The 15,495-nt window shown below is 33.4% G+C and overlaps 1 protein-coding gene across 2 annotated transcripts in view; it reads right to left on the reverse strand.

Moving 5' to 3' along the window:
- Positions 1–15,495, reverse strand: part of CSMD1 (CUB and Sushi multiple domains 1) — a 1,052,613-nt gene that overhangs the window by 226,623 nt on the left and 810,495 nt on the right. For both annotated transcript variants that reach the window (XM_058020501.1, XM_058020500.1), the window contains exons 17-20: positions 14,534–14,721; positions 6,384–6,572; positions 2,569–2,685; positions 1,037–1,252 (exon numbers count right to left, since the gene is read on the reverse strand). In XM_058020501.1, coding sequence (XP_057876484.1) covers positions 1,037–1,252; positions 2,569–2,685; positions 6,384–6,572; positions 14,534–14,721 — 710 coding nt within the window. The remainder of the gene's footprint in view (positions 1–1,036; positions 1,253–2,568; positions 2,686–6,383; positions 6,573–14,533; positions 14,722–15,495) is intronic.

Raw genomic sequence — 15,495 nt, forward strand, 5'->3', positions numbered from 1 at the left:
GCCAGCAACAGTATTGTAATTTACCCCAAAAATGACAATAATGAACACAGATTTCTTCACTTAACACCTGGGGAGTAACTCTAAAAGAAGCATCCCTACTCATGGGAGGAACTCCACACATTTTCAGGATCATGTATCGAGGACTTCTGCTTTGTCAAAGTTTGATGTGGCTTTTCTAGTTTGTCAGTGAGGTGTCTGTCAGTAAGAAATCCAGCTTACCTTCCAGATCTCACTTCAAAAGTGAGGCAGCTGGGAGGTGCCAGAGCGCTGGCCATTTTGGCTAAGGTGACAAAATAACTCACTACAAGACAGCTCATCCTGTTTATCTGACCAGCTAATAAACAATAGATGAGCTCTTGTCGGGAGGTGAGATGCCCTGCTACATCTTTAATTCTACTTCCTAGTAATGGAGATAGGCAAAGAAAATTACTGAGAAAAGTATATTAGATGTCATCTAGTTTTAGAAGACTGTAAATAAGAAGCAGTAACACGTTTCCCTTATCTTAAAGAGATAACTTTTAGAAACATCAATAGCTAATAAGTGTTTTATTTATATACACATTTTCCATTTCTAAATCAGTCTACAATTTAGAGTCCTTTGTGAATCTGAGTCATCACACCACTGCTTTTTTAAAGTTTCTATACTTCAGAAAAAGTTAGTTCATTTTTTCTGAACCAGTACCTTCTATCTTTGTAATTTTTTCCCCTTAATTTTCTTCCAAATTTCTTTTTCAACAGTTTTAATGCTTGTGTGAGAACAGGGCAAACGTATAACAGTCAAATCACCAACATTCTTCTTGATTCCTTTGCCCACCTTTTTAAACCTTAAACAGTTTTTTTATGACTATACAATTCTGATAACAAGTTGCTTTTTTTTTTTTGTTTTTGTTTGTTTGTTTGTTTTAAATTTTTTTTTTTTTTTTTTTTTTTTTTTTTTTTTTTTTTACTTTATGGTGTTTCATAATATTTCTGTTATCTGCAAGTGAAATATCATCTGGAGCAGTTTCAGGATATTTAACAGAATGGAATTCATTACCTGAAAATGTTATGTTGAAACCTTCATAAGAAATTGAAAAATCAGATATAAACCGAAGCTGCGCAGTAAAATTTCCAAAAAGGCCGGCTTTAATTGTAGGGGGTAGGACTGAGCCAGTTAATCTGGCTACTGGTTCTGTGAAGCTCCCATCTTCAGTGATGAGCAAATAGTCATGAGAGCTCTCAAGGTGAAAAGTATGAAAAACCAGCTGTACACCTTTAAAAGAATTAAAAAGGGAGGAAAGAAAAGCATTTAATACAAGTTTTTCTATTCCTTCACATGTAGGTGACACAGAAAGCAATTTTTATGTTACACAGAAACTTTTTGAGAAATAGAATAAAACCAGGAAATTCTGAAAATAAAGGTTGCAGAAAGCACATGAGCTCAACTGAATAATATGTGCAATGAGGATGCTTGTTTAGCTCACTTTAAACCAAGAGTTCCTATAAGAGAATTGATGGCATTCAGTGCTATTTTTATACAGCACTTTGAAAATTCAAATTTGTATTATTTAGCTGCTATTCATGTTTGTGTGATTCTCTTTTACTTATAATATCTTGATTTCATTATTACCTAAGAGATGTACATTATTACTTGGCTGAAATTTTGTATTTGTGTTTTATTTTCGGATTTCCTCCAACACAATTCTGGCTTTTAATTCTAAGCTTCAGGGAAGTTTCCAAATACAAGGACAAAGCATACAGATGTTTTATGTACAGTCATACATAGATACAGATTCCTATTTTCTGGAACTGATCATTTAACTGACATAATGACTGATTTTTTTTTCATTTGCCAACTTCCAATTCAATAAGGAATTCAATTTTGACTTACAGTTCAGTATTCAAATACAATAAATTTTCAAATACAATATATATGATAAATTTAAAAATTTACTGTGGGGAACAACATTCTTCTTAGCACATTTACTCATATATTTTACATTTAAAATGTTTTATGAGTTCTAAACCAAAAAAAACCCAAAAAACACAAACAAGTCTTTAAGAAGATTTTAAAAAGTAGAAACTTCCCATGTACTTCTCAGTAAATTTTTTACTCAGATATTACTCTACTGTATATGGAACATAAAGATATATATGTTTTTGCTCTAATGGTTTAAGTCTGAAATCCTTGGTTACCAATACACAGATCCAATCTATTCCTTTATGCTCAATAATAGCAAAGAGCCATCAATAAGATCCTGACATATTTGAATGAAAGAAATTTAGAGCAATTTAACCAGTAGCTATTCTTTTCCCATTTTTTACCTATTTCATTCTTTCCCATTTTTCTGACACTAAAACACACTGTCTCTGGCAACTTTAAAAATAATTCTTCCTTTAAAAAATAAACACAAACAGGAAATCCCAACTTTGAAGATATTTATTTTGGGCACGTAAACTTCTTCCTCAAAGGAATGGCAGAAAGTGTTGGCTTAATTCATAACGGACATTTCCTTTTTTAGCTATGTGTGTCTGATTTTTTTTTTCCATACAGACATTTCATATATGCAAACCATCTTAGATACTTACCCTTGCCATGGGACACTTCAATAGTCCACGTGCAGTTTAAAGAGTTTGGGTAAAAATCAGGGAAACCTGGAGAAAGAACAGTTCCACTCTTCCCATGAATATATCCACCACATAAAGCTTAAGAAGAAAGAAAAAAAAAAAAAAAAAGACAATCATACAAAAAGCCTTTCTTGTAAAAGAGTTTGAAAGAGTGAAAGAGAGAGAGGAAGAAAGACAGAATTCATTTTTCACCTACACTTAAAATTAAAAATAGAGTATTAAAATAAGAAGTTAATTAATCCAAAGCTGCAACATTAATTTTGACAACAATTTGTTTTCTCCTAAATTAGTCCTTGAAAAGGAGTTTATTTTCGCTTACAGTCTCTCTTGTTAGTTAGCAGAACACACACAAAAAATTATTGCAAGTGTCAATTCCTATTGCAGTAGTATATAAGAAATAAGAGGATATTTTTGTGAAATAATACAAAAAATATCTTGCTGCTACATTTCTTTCACTAAATATTTTGAAAGGCATACATTCAACTGCATTTTTAACAAACAAAAATACTTCAGTAAAAAGCACATTTTTTCAAGTAAGTAAAAGTTTGATGATTACTGTAAAACTCAGGGGAAAAAGTGTAACTTCCTCTTTTTAAAAAATTTAGATTGTCCCATCATAAGTAATTTATTTGGAATTGAATATTTTGGAAGACATGAGAACTATGCTAGAAAAAATTTTATGCATACTAGAATTTGCTAAACTAGGCTGTTCAAATTTGCATAGCAAATTAATTAATGTTTAAGATTTGCATTCTGAATTGCTCACAGATCTTATAAATACAGCATGATTGTACTTTTCACTCATCTCTTGCTGTCCAGTTTTTATGCTGTTGTTTTTTAAAATTTTAATATACTAAATATTTAAACAATAATGCAATAAAACATTAAGATGCTTTTAGTCTTCTTCCTCACATAGAGTGATACACTTTGCCTTTAACTGGATGGAAAATATAAATGAAAAAATATACAATAAACTTGCAGTACCTTTATGTAAATGCATGTATATATATATACATATACTTGGTTTATAGCTTAAGTTCCCTTTTTTCATTTCTTATTAGACTAAGGTTTTTGTTAAAGTTTTTAATGATTTTTGAATTTATGTAACTTTTATATATTTATAAGTAAAAGGAAAGAAATGCTTCCAACCTGGTTTTACCTGAATATAGTTATTTCTGCATACTAAATTCATATTTAAGTATGAATTAAAACACATTTGACTAAACCCACAGTAAATATATGGTTGACAACAATGCTTAATAATGAAGAACAGTGTTACGGATATCAGGTTTACAGTTCCATAAATGAACAATAACACATTCATTCAAAAATCCTTATCTTAGTCTGTAAACACCACAGAAGGAAGAAAAATATTTGACTGTGTAACATTACTTAAAGGATATATGACATATTTCAAAAATCATTTCCTTATTTTAAACAAAATTTAAAATATGGAATTCATGTGCTTTAATTTACCTGTCACTCAAAAATTATTTTCATGTTCCACCTTGGCATTAGCATATTTTGAGAATGACACATTACTTAGGGGGAACTTTAACCATTTGTATTTGTATGCAGGTTTATTTCTTCTTTGTTGGCATGAAAGAAAGCAACATGATTTTCCCTTAAGCATTATTCTGCTAAATTAATTTCTGAAGTAAAAATTTTGAGAACATCAGTACTCGAGAGATGAGTGCAAAATGCTCATTTCCACCTCAGTTAAATCTTTCACAATCTAAAAATCTGGGTCACAACTTGTTGAGCCTCAAAAGGCAAATACACTAACAGAATGATTATTTAATAGAGTGTGAGGTCTATGCCATGTTAGACTAGTTAATATAATGGAGTTTAATCTGTGAGGAAAAGAACAGACTGAATGTATGTTGAGCCCTTATGTGTTGCTTGCTTAGCAAACATACTCCAGAAAGGCTTGACATTTTCTTGACATACACTTACATGAAAAAAAAAGAAAAAAATCTGGGAAAAAAATCTCTTTCAATGAGTGAAAATTAACTAGATCTTCCAAGAGATCAACATTCATATGCAAACAAAAGAGTTAAATACTGATATTTTAACTCAAAAATACATCTACACATTTTATTAAAAGTAAGTAGAAAAACAAGAGAATACTCTTCAAGCTTAAGATTTCTCTGCATTTGTCAATTCGTCATGGCAAAGAAAACAAGGAAAGAAACCCATAAAAACAATGAAAAAAAATTAAAAATGCTTTGTGTCTGTACTTGTAAAGGAGGAATGGGTTGTGGTGATTACAAGGTGAGTGAGTCTGAATGCTAGATTACCTCACTTCTATAATAGTCTTTGGTGCTTTATATATTTTGAGAATGGGGCCAGAAGGCTGTAGTGAGAGTTAGAAGAAGACTAGTGCTCAGATTTAACAAAAAAGTTTAAAACAGAATGAGAAACTGAAATACTTTGCTGAATCTAAGTTTGTCCTCTGACACTCCACTGTAATCAATGAAAACCTTGGACCTGAAAAGCAAGTTAGAAATACATTAATGTAAGTAATTCAGTAAAGCAGGAGCCTTTCTTTGCCATTGTTCTGTGGTTCTGCAAGAGGGATTTTGTAGCAACTATACAAGGATTCCATGAAGAATTTAGGTTGTTTCAGTGAATCACAGAACCAGAACTTAGCCAAAAATCCAATTACAAAAAAGAACACAGAAATATTTTGGAACACAGTTGTGCTGATGTATAACTATTTTTCTTCTCAGTATGGGGCTGTGTTTTGGATTGGTGCTGAGCACACGGTTAATAGTACAGAGAAGCTTTTGTTATTTCTGAGCAGGGTTTGCACAGAGCCAAGACTTTTTCTGCTTTTCATATGTCCCACTGGGGAGGAAGCTGGGGGTGAGTGGGAGATTAGAAGGAGACACAGCAGGAACAGGTGACTGCAGCTAATCCAAAGAATACCCCACAGCATACGGCAGCAGGCTCAGTATATAAAATGGGGAGAAAAAGGGAAAATGGAGCAGTTCAGATTGATGATATTTGTCATCTGCTCTTCTGGAGATGACTGAATACCTGCTGTCCTTGGGAACCAGTGAATAAATTCCTTGGTTTGCTTTGCTTGTCTGCACAGATTTTGCTTTCCTTACTAAACTGTCTTTATCTCACCCCAGGAGTATTATCACTTTTTGGCTTCTGATTCTCTCCCTGATCCTGCTGATGGGAATGAGAAAGCAGCAATGTGAGGCTTGGTTGCAGGCTGTGGTTAAACCATTAAGAAATTCAACATTTTAAAAATGTTTCATGAAAGCTCTACACAGTTTCATACTTCATATCCACCAAAACAATTATTAAACTAACCAAAGTTTCAAAGCAAAAATATGTTAAGAAAATTAATTACATTGGCTGATCATGGTTTATCTGCTTTAGTACTAAGCATCCTAAATTTTAAACAATCATTTTGGCATGCAGTATTTAGAGTTTAAAATATAAATTAATTTTATTGGCTTTGTGTTGAAAGTATTAGTTGTATGGCACCATTTTGACTCACAGTTGAACAATGGAACACTCCAAGAATCTGAATTTTGCTATTTGTGAATATGTACCTGTTTTTTTTTTAGTATTTCACTAAAAACTGATACAGAGATGTAAATCGTGGCTTTTAATAACAATAAAATAATTTTTTAAAAGTGTGTTTCTTACTGAAATTAAAAGGAGGTAGTAGCAATGACAAGCTTAATTAGTTCTGCAAAATAATAGATTAACTTTTGTGGACTTTAGACCTGCTATCTGAAGAGCTTGACCCTTACCATCACAGCTGGGTAATGCATGATTCCACTGATGGTTTCTTTCACATATGAGTGGTTCTTCATCACTCAGTGTATATCCTGGATCACAGCTGAAGGTTACTGTGGAGCGGATATTAAAGTTGTTACCATGGCGATGGCCATTCACAGGAATTCCTGGGTCAAGGCAAGAATCTGATTCCAGAGTAACACCTGAAACACACAGATTTAATTTTGGTTTTTTCACCTTTTTTTCAGATAGTAAAGAGAAATAAAAAGACCCAAACAAAATACAAAACAAGAAAGACAGGAGAAAGAAAGACCCTCCAAAAATCCTAGTTAGCATTGCCTGAGAACCAATATGGGATATATAACCTTCTTTCTAGCTGCTGCCTGACTTACAGAATGGTTTTCCAATTTTAAGTTTCATAGAATAGGAAAGTCCAAATGAAATAGAAGAAGACTTGCACTTCAAGACATTTTGTCAATCAATTAAAAACACCAAAACAATAAAACTACTGGACATCTGAAACTATAGGAAGGTACTACAGTTTAAACTAGGAATAAAGATTTTACAAGTACAAAAGTCATATTTGATTATTTCATCTATTCAGTTTCTGATACTGCAGGACAACTCAATTTTCCTCTGCATAGTTATGATCATTTGGTACAACAAGAAACACTGTCAAAAAACTGTAATTGAAGAGGTCACAAACTGCTGAATTCTTACAGATATTTTCCTATGTATGAAAAAAAAAGAATGGCAAATAATATAGCTTTCACAATTTTATAACTCTTATCTGACAGAAAGAGTCTCTGGTAATTATGTCTTCTAGAGACATTAAATAGTTTTTGGCAAATAAACCTGGAGCTATCCACTGAAGAAAAATCCCTGAAATTATCAAATGAGGGCTCATTAACTGAACATTATACATTGTGCTTCTAGTGATAGCAAATGATTGTGGAATTTAATAGTATAATGAACAATAATATAGGCACATGAGGGAAACAAATAGAGACTCGCTATTGGGATGACAGGAATTTCTTTTATTTTCTGTTACTATGTGAGGTGAATTGACCTTGTCTGGCAGCCAGTCCCCCACTCAGCTGCTCTCTCATTATCCCCTTCAACAGTACAGGGGGAGAGAACAAGGTAGAAAAACAACATGAAGAAATTCAAGGGCTGAGACAAAGACAAGCAGATCATTTAATAACTACCATCACAGTAAAACCAGACTCAATTTGAGAAGAAATTATTTAATTTATTGCAAATTAAAAATAGTCTAGAATGGTGAGAAACAAAATCAAAATAAAATACCCCTTCACCCTCACCCCTGTGCATGGACAAGTCTTAGTTAGCAGACAGGGGTGGCTACAGGAGTGGTTTCTGTGAGGAGCTGCCATGAACTTCCCACATGTCCAACAGAACCAATGCCATCTGGCATCAGGATGGGCCTGCTGCTGGCAAAGGCTGAGCACCTCAGAGATGGTGGTAGAGCCTCTGGGATAACATAGTTAAGAAGGACACAAAAAGTTGCTGCAGAAAAACAGTAGCCATAGAGAAGAGTGAGAATGTGAGAGCAAGAATTCTGAGAGACTAAGGTCAATGAAGAAGGAAGAGGTGCTCAAGGTTTGGAATCCCCTGCAATCCATGCTGGAGATCATGGTGAAGCAACTGTCCAACTGCAGCCTATGAAGGTTCACAGTGGATCAGAGATCCACCTGCAGTCTGGGCAGGACTCCACCCTGGAGGAAATGGATGCTCAAAGGAGCTGTGATCTTATGGGAAGTCCACAATGGAACAGACTCCTGGCAGAATCTGTGGCCTGGTGGAGACAGGAGCCCATTGTGGAACAGCTTTGCCTGCAGGATTTGTGACGCTGTGGGAGACCTACACTGGAGCACTCTGCTCCTGAAAGATTGCACCCCAGGCCAGAACCATTCATTAAGAGTTCTAGATAATGGGAAGAATTCAAATTTTAAATATTGATGGAAGGCTGTCTCCTGGGGGAGAAACCCAATGCTGGAGGAGGAGTAGAGTCTGAGGGATCTTCCACCGAGGAGGAAGGGGCAGCAACGATAATGTATGGTAAACTGATCACTTCATGCCCTGTCCCCCTGCACCTCTCAGCAGGAGGAGGTAGATAAAACTGATAGTGGAGTTCAGCCAAAGAAGAACAGAGGGGTAGGGGGAAGGTGTTTCTAAGATTTGGGCACCTGGGATCTAGCAAGGTTAATCCACCACAACTGCCTTCTTCACAGGCATTTCCTAGTTTCTTAGCCCTCTGAAGGGTGAAGAAGGTGCTGGTCCTCTCAGCTGCTTGTGCGCCTCTAACTCTTTCTGTGGAAGCTGTACTCTCAGTTTACTGCTCCTACCTTGCCCTGTTTATCCAGGACTGTCATACAGCATTAGAAACAAAGTAGGAGGAGTTCAAAACTAAGGAAAAAAAATGATTTATCAGGGCATAAAGTGAAGGGTTCAGAACTATATGAGTGTTGGAATCAGGACTACAAATAAAAAAAAGCATAAAGAATGACTCTAGCTTTCACAGAAAAATATTCTCTGTACCTTCCAGCTCTTTTTATATCTCACTTAGAATTCAGATTTGAAAGCTTATGATCCAGTTTTCATGAGGCAACTCTGACATACTTAAATTCTAGATTAATAAGTTTCTCTAGACTTGACTGCATATTCTTAATGCAAATATACCGTGTTAGCTAACAGTGCACTTTTAGATTCCCTTCACCTGGATAAAACTGCTTAATAAAGGCTCAAAGAAACCATTTAAGTCTATAATATTCTGCATTGTAAGTGCCCTTAATTTCATCTAGATGAAATTTTAACTTTGATGCACATTAGGTTTTTTCAGATAAAACATGACTCATACTTTGAAATATGTTAGTGTAGGTGGAGGTCCCCAGCAGCACTCTTAAAATTCCTTCCTCTTAGGGCAGCCTACCACCCCTGTCTGAACACATCAGCTGCTTTGGCATTCTGAATCACACACAACAGGTAAACTCATCAGGTTATTTTTGAAATGAGAATTCAAACTTACATTGACTCCATTGTTTCACATTTTTGCAAGACCAAAACCTATAGAAAATTTATCAGCTTCCAATTTCCTGACTGAAGTAGTAGTGTTAAATATATAAAATCAGCTCAGGCAAAGTAGTTTCATTCCCAGGGAAAAATATTCAGTATGTAAGTTTCAGCTATTATGAACATAGCTGAAAATAAATATTTTTTCTTTGCTTCTTTGCCTGAAGATTTGATTATTTTTCTTAATAGGAGATAACCTAAAATTAAATACTGGGTAATTCTTTGATACGAGAAATATGGCACAATTCTGGCACAACAGTGATAAATGTAGTTGGAAAATAATTGTAAAGAGTTGATTGAGAAGGAGCACAGGCAGTAGATCAAACTCTAGGACAGGCTGCAATTATGAGCTACCTGGGACCATGACACCATTATCAGGCTTTACCCCCTGCCTGCCAAGTCATACTTCTAAAAAAGCACAAACCTTTCAATGACTCTTTGTGTGTCATATTTTCCATGTTAGCAATATTCTAGTCTTTTTAAACTGTGTCACAAACTGGACACAAAAGTCTCCCTGGTCATCAAAATGAAGTGAAATAATTTTTTAACAAATCCTAGATAAAACAAAAAAAAATTGTATTTTCTGAAATTGTCTTTTGGTTTTTTAGATGGTTAAATACAATGTCTAGAAGATTCAACTTTTTGCAATACTACTACATTTTTCTCTAGATTATGTAGGTTCTGAGGGATATCCAAATCTTTTTTTTATTGTATTTCTATTTTGTATTTGTGCATGTTACTTCTCCTTCCCCATTTAGGCTTAGCAAGTTTCTTTGTAGAATCAAATTGCTTTTGTTTTACACTCTTTCTTCAGTTCATCTAGCTTGTTTTGAATTCCAACCTTCTCAATCATAGTGCTTAGTATAATTGTAGGTTCAAATCATCCTCAAATTGTAACTTTGCTAAAAGTTGTTCTTTAACTTTGTTAAAAAATTATTCTTATATTGTCATCAAAATCTTTTTTTTCTTTTTTTTTTCAAAGCATCATAGAAATCACATAACAATTTAGGCTGGAAGGAACCTCTGGGGTCATGTAGTTCAACCCCCCTGCTCAAGGAAGGTCACCTAAAGCTGGTTGCACAGGTAGATCCATTCCTGGATGTATTTTTAGTATCTCCAAGGATGGAGATTCCTCAGCCTTTGTGAAAAAGTTTTTCCAGTGCCTACTGTACCTCATTGTACATTTATTGTACTGCAATAATTTCATCCACATTAAATGTCTATGTTCTTCTCTGAAAGAGTTCTAAGAGCCTTATGAATAGCAGCACAGAACTATTTCCTCCCCTTTCCATTTCCAAATCTACAAAAGCAGTGAACCTGTCAAGAAAGAAATTAAGTTGGTTTGACATAATCTGTTTTATCAAATACAAGTAATTTATTTCTTATCATTATGTTTATCAGCTTTAAACTAGTATCTTTCAAGAGCAAAGATAAAACTAATGTCCTTGATCCTTCTGGTCCAAATATCTTCTATTTTTTTCCTCTTCATGCTTGCTTGGAAAAGTCTGTGCCCTTCTGAATTTTTTTAAACTTCCTGACAGATTTGAATTTTCAGACATAATTTTCAGTGGAGTGGTCCTTCCACTTTGCCTCTCAGTATACCACAGGGAATTTCAACAGTCTCTGATGAATAAAAAATACTTAAATATTTCAATATTGTGTAGTACTCTCTCTAGAGATGCTGTACTCTTACCTTGAAAATGTTCACTTAATTATGTTAAGTTTATGGTAAAAATTATTTGTTTTCTGTAAAAGTTGCAAAACAGGAACAAAACATTTAGTCTTGCCTGTGACAGCTGATTTTTGATGAAGCTTTTTTTGAGTAATTTTTTTTCCCTTATTTGAATATATTTATAGATATTTTTGTTACAGTCTTTCTGTTTCTTAGGCTTGGAATTAAATATGTAGTTTATCCTAAGAGATCTGTGTAATTCTCTGATTGCTATCTATAGCAATATTTGAATATATCTAGTATCTACATTATTAACTCTAGAATTACATCATTAAAAGAGATTTTTAAATAGCTACAGAAACCTTTCTCTAAAATTAAAAACTAAATTAAAAAAAAGAAACAAAACAAACACAAAACCCCCCAAAATGAAACAAAACCAAGGGAAAGCCATAACAAAACAAACTAAACCAAACCGAACCAAGCCAAAACCACCAAAAAATGAATAATAGTTTTCTCCTGTACTTTTCATCAATTTCTTTTATAACTGACTTTAGGAATTCATTTGTAAGGGCTCAAGGACATTCACCTTGAGTGAATGTCTACAAATTTGGTGGTTCAGATTTTTGCAAACCATTAATTTATTCACCATGTTGCTTCATTCCTTCACTTCTTACCAGTCATAAACTATTATTTTATGGTCACTTCCCCAAAATCTTCCTTTCCTATTTAGCCTCTGTATGGATTCTTAGTCATAGTAATACAGACTGCTGAAACAAAAAATGTTCCCCAACATTTCAAATCTTTTTCCATTGACTGTATCCTGCCTCATAAAATTGTATGAATCCTTTCCTCATATCCAGACTATTCAAAGAATTATCTTTTTAATCAAGTAAAAAAGTGTTAAGTATTTTGATGCTATGTTATTACAGCTAAAATTGATTGTGGGCCATCTGACTGGTTTCAACACTTTATCAAACCCATGAAGATTGCATATTTCTGAGCCTAAAAAGTTATTTTCTGAAACCTAATCTAAACAAATACCTCATTTTATCCATTATGAATAAAGGATTATGTCTATTTTTTAAGTTCTGATGAGTTTCACTAAGAAAAATCACAATATTGATTTTGTAGATTTTTTCAATTCCTCAATAAGGAATTTTTTTACTAAGATGGGTAATCTTTGATTTTTAAACAATTTTGCTGACTGTGTAAGAGAATTGTAATTTTCAAATATATATAGGTGTATAGTGTAATTTGACTGTCTCAATACATGACTAAAATATGATCTATTTTTCAGATAAATTTTAGGATAGAAGGAAATATTAGTCCACAAAAAGCACAGAATTGTAAGTAAAGCATTTGAATTGAAGAAATAATGTATCAATTTGCTTTGCAAAATATAATGTTCTCTTATATTAGGAAGGAAAAAAAATCAGATTTTAAACAAAAACAACAAAAAAAGGAACAATTTACATTACAGGAATCTGCAGTTAAAGTATTTCTATCTGTTTTCAGTTAAGAAAAAGACTAAGATTGCACAACCTACTTCACAGAATGAGGAACAAAAAGCCCCCTACAAAAACAAACAATCAATAAACAAACAAACAAACCAACCAACCAACTAAACAAACCTTACTCAAAACACATAACTAGGGAAGCTGAGAGATTGGGAAAATGCAATTGAGGCATGAAGCACACTTGCAAAAAGAATAATTACTTTTTAAAAAAACCTAATATGTTATCAGTAGTTTTACTTAAAAAATATTTCAGGCACTTCATTATTTTTTCTTTGCTTAGATGCATAAGACTTAATCTACACTGTCTTGCATTAGCTATTTTGAGGTGTCATCAAAAGGCTGAATGACAGAAATTTAAGGAGAGGAATGAACAAACTGTCTTCACATCCTTCACAGTACCTTTAATGGGTTACATACTCATTAAAGCTATATTACAGTCATATTTTAGCTTAATAGAATGTATTAAGCTAAAATAGAGTGATATCTCAGGTTCAACTCAGTTTAGCTTATGGTGAACCTTTTATTTTAAACAGGTTAAGAGCCTTCTGCTTCACAGTACTTTATCATCAAAGTTATGACTATAACTGGAAGCTTTTTAAGATACTTCCAAATAAGGTATTTGAACTTCCAAAGAAAATATCCAGAAACTTTTCTTAAAACTCACAATTGACTACTTTGTCTTCTACAAATGTAAGAAATGTGAAACCAATAGAAGTTCTGTTGTGATATCTTTAAAATTAGCAACTTCTATAGTTATACCTTCAAGCAAAATCAAAATATGATTTTAGTCTCCTGTGTTCCTTGGCAGATTACCCAAGGCTTCAATTAGTTCTTTATACCTGGTTTTTCTCCTGGAAAATACTGACTTTATCTGCTTAGTATCCCCATGTTACTAGTTATTGTGATGCCCCTCCCTCTGTGATGTACACAATTGCCAATACAGAGTAAAGGATCACAGAAATGCTGCAGAAGCTCCTGATGCTGTCTAGCTCAATAAGATAGACTCTGCAGAAAATTTCAGCTATGTTACATGAACATATAGAACACAAGGCAAAATGGAGACAATTTTAGCTCCAATTGTGAAATCCAATGTGAGAAAAAAAGACAATATGAACAGTGAGGCTGTGATTAACTTAAGTCTTGTGGAGCAAATGCACTGACATGGGTGTGAAGTGTTCAGCAAGCTTTCACTGCGCAACTTTTTTATAATATTTGGACAAGCCTTGATGCCAGATATAAAATATATCTGGTCACTATTCCAGATTCAATATTACAGCAAATGTACAGCAATCAGATTAGTTTCCAAATAAGAACAACTGATAAAAGTGATGTTACTAGATTGGTACAACTGCACTAAACACATAAGCACTCTTCAGTAAATAATTAAGTGAATGGTTGTACAATCATATAAAGACTAGTGTGACTTCAGACCATTTAATATACATCATTTTATGCACTTAATTGAAAATAAAATGCTATTACGATGATTCTTTAGTATGCATGGAGATATTATTATTAATTTATTTGCATAAAACAGAGAAAGAGGAAAAGAGAAAGAGAAAAAGAGAAAGAGAAGATAGGGGACACCCAAATAATATATGTTTACCCACAAGGGAAAGCTTCTAAAATTTTGCATTTGATTAAACAGCTAGGTCTGTAAGGACTCTGAATAACTCTGACTCTTCTCATAAAAGAACTCATGAAGAAAAAATTTCCAAAATGAATACTTCCAGTATTATCTGTCAATACAACACAGAGTAAACATAATTTGTTCTTACACAAATATAACTACTGAATTTTATTTGTTCCCATTTGTTTGCTCCTTTTCTAATTAAAGAAATCTTTTCAAGATTAAATAAAACTATTTGAGAAATACCAGACTTACTCTCATAGTGAATTAGGAAACCAACACTGGAACGACTGTTGTCCGTAGTGAACAGCAGATACATATAATTTCCAGTACTAATAAGGAACTGTGGTGCTTGTGTTCCATGGTATTCTCCAATTAATGGTGATGAATTTGCTGGCCCATCTCTGACTTCCAAAGTGTCATAATTAACTTCAGTCTGGAATCTGAAAAGGAATATGCAAGTCAGCTGGTGGATGGACAAGTGGTGTTATTTTCTTCAACTGATAGAAATGCAACCCACTTGTAACTGACAAAGAATACCACACTTAAAAAAATTACATAGCTACAAATCCATCCTTGTACTACCAAGAATAAAATTAAAGAGGGTTTCATGAATCATTTTCCTTGCTTTTTTTGCAGTATCATAAAAAAAATTTAAGGCATTCAGTATACTTCAGATCAGCCATATGACTGGCATTCAGAAAGACATTTAGTGGGTACAAAAAAGTAAATTATCTCAAACAGAACTGCAGTATGAAGATCCAAGAAATTTTTTTGCCCTCAGGTTAAGATATATTTGGACACTCTAGGAACATCTTCATAACACTTCATTATTTCATCTCAATAATTTCATTATCTGATATTTGCTATTTGGCAAAAGCTGTTTTATAGATCATCAAGTGTTTAATTTTTTTTTTAATCCAAAGCTTTTATTCTAACATAGCTTGTTACTTTACTTTTAGGTAATCGTTTTTGTCCTATGAAATAAAGCAGTAAAAAATGCTAGATTTAAATAAAGCCTTTATTTTGAAATTTGTTACTGTTATAATAAGCATGACTTCTTACTTTAGTGTGTCAAAAAAAAACCCCAACAGGTAATATAGACTAGAATGGAAAGTAAGGAGACTAATGAGGGTTGATTTACAAGAAAAAATAACTTTAAAATCAACAGCAGAGTCAATATGTCTGCCGATCATTAAACCACATCACATTTCTCC

The sequence above is a fragment of the Melospiza georgiana genome, chromosome 3 (genome assembly GCF_028018845.1).
Source record: "Melospiza georgiana isolate bMelGeo1 chromosome 3, bMelGeo1.pri, whole genome shotgun sequence".
Lineage (NCBI taxonomy): Eukaryota > Metazoa > Chordata > Aves > Passeriformes > Passerellidae > Melospiza > Melospiza georgiana.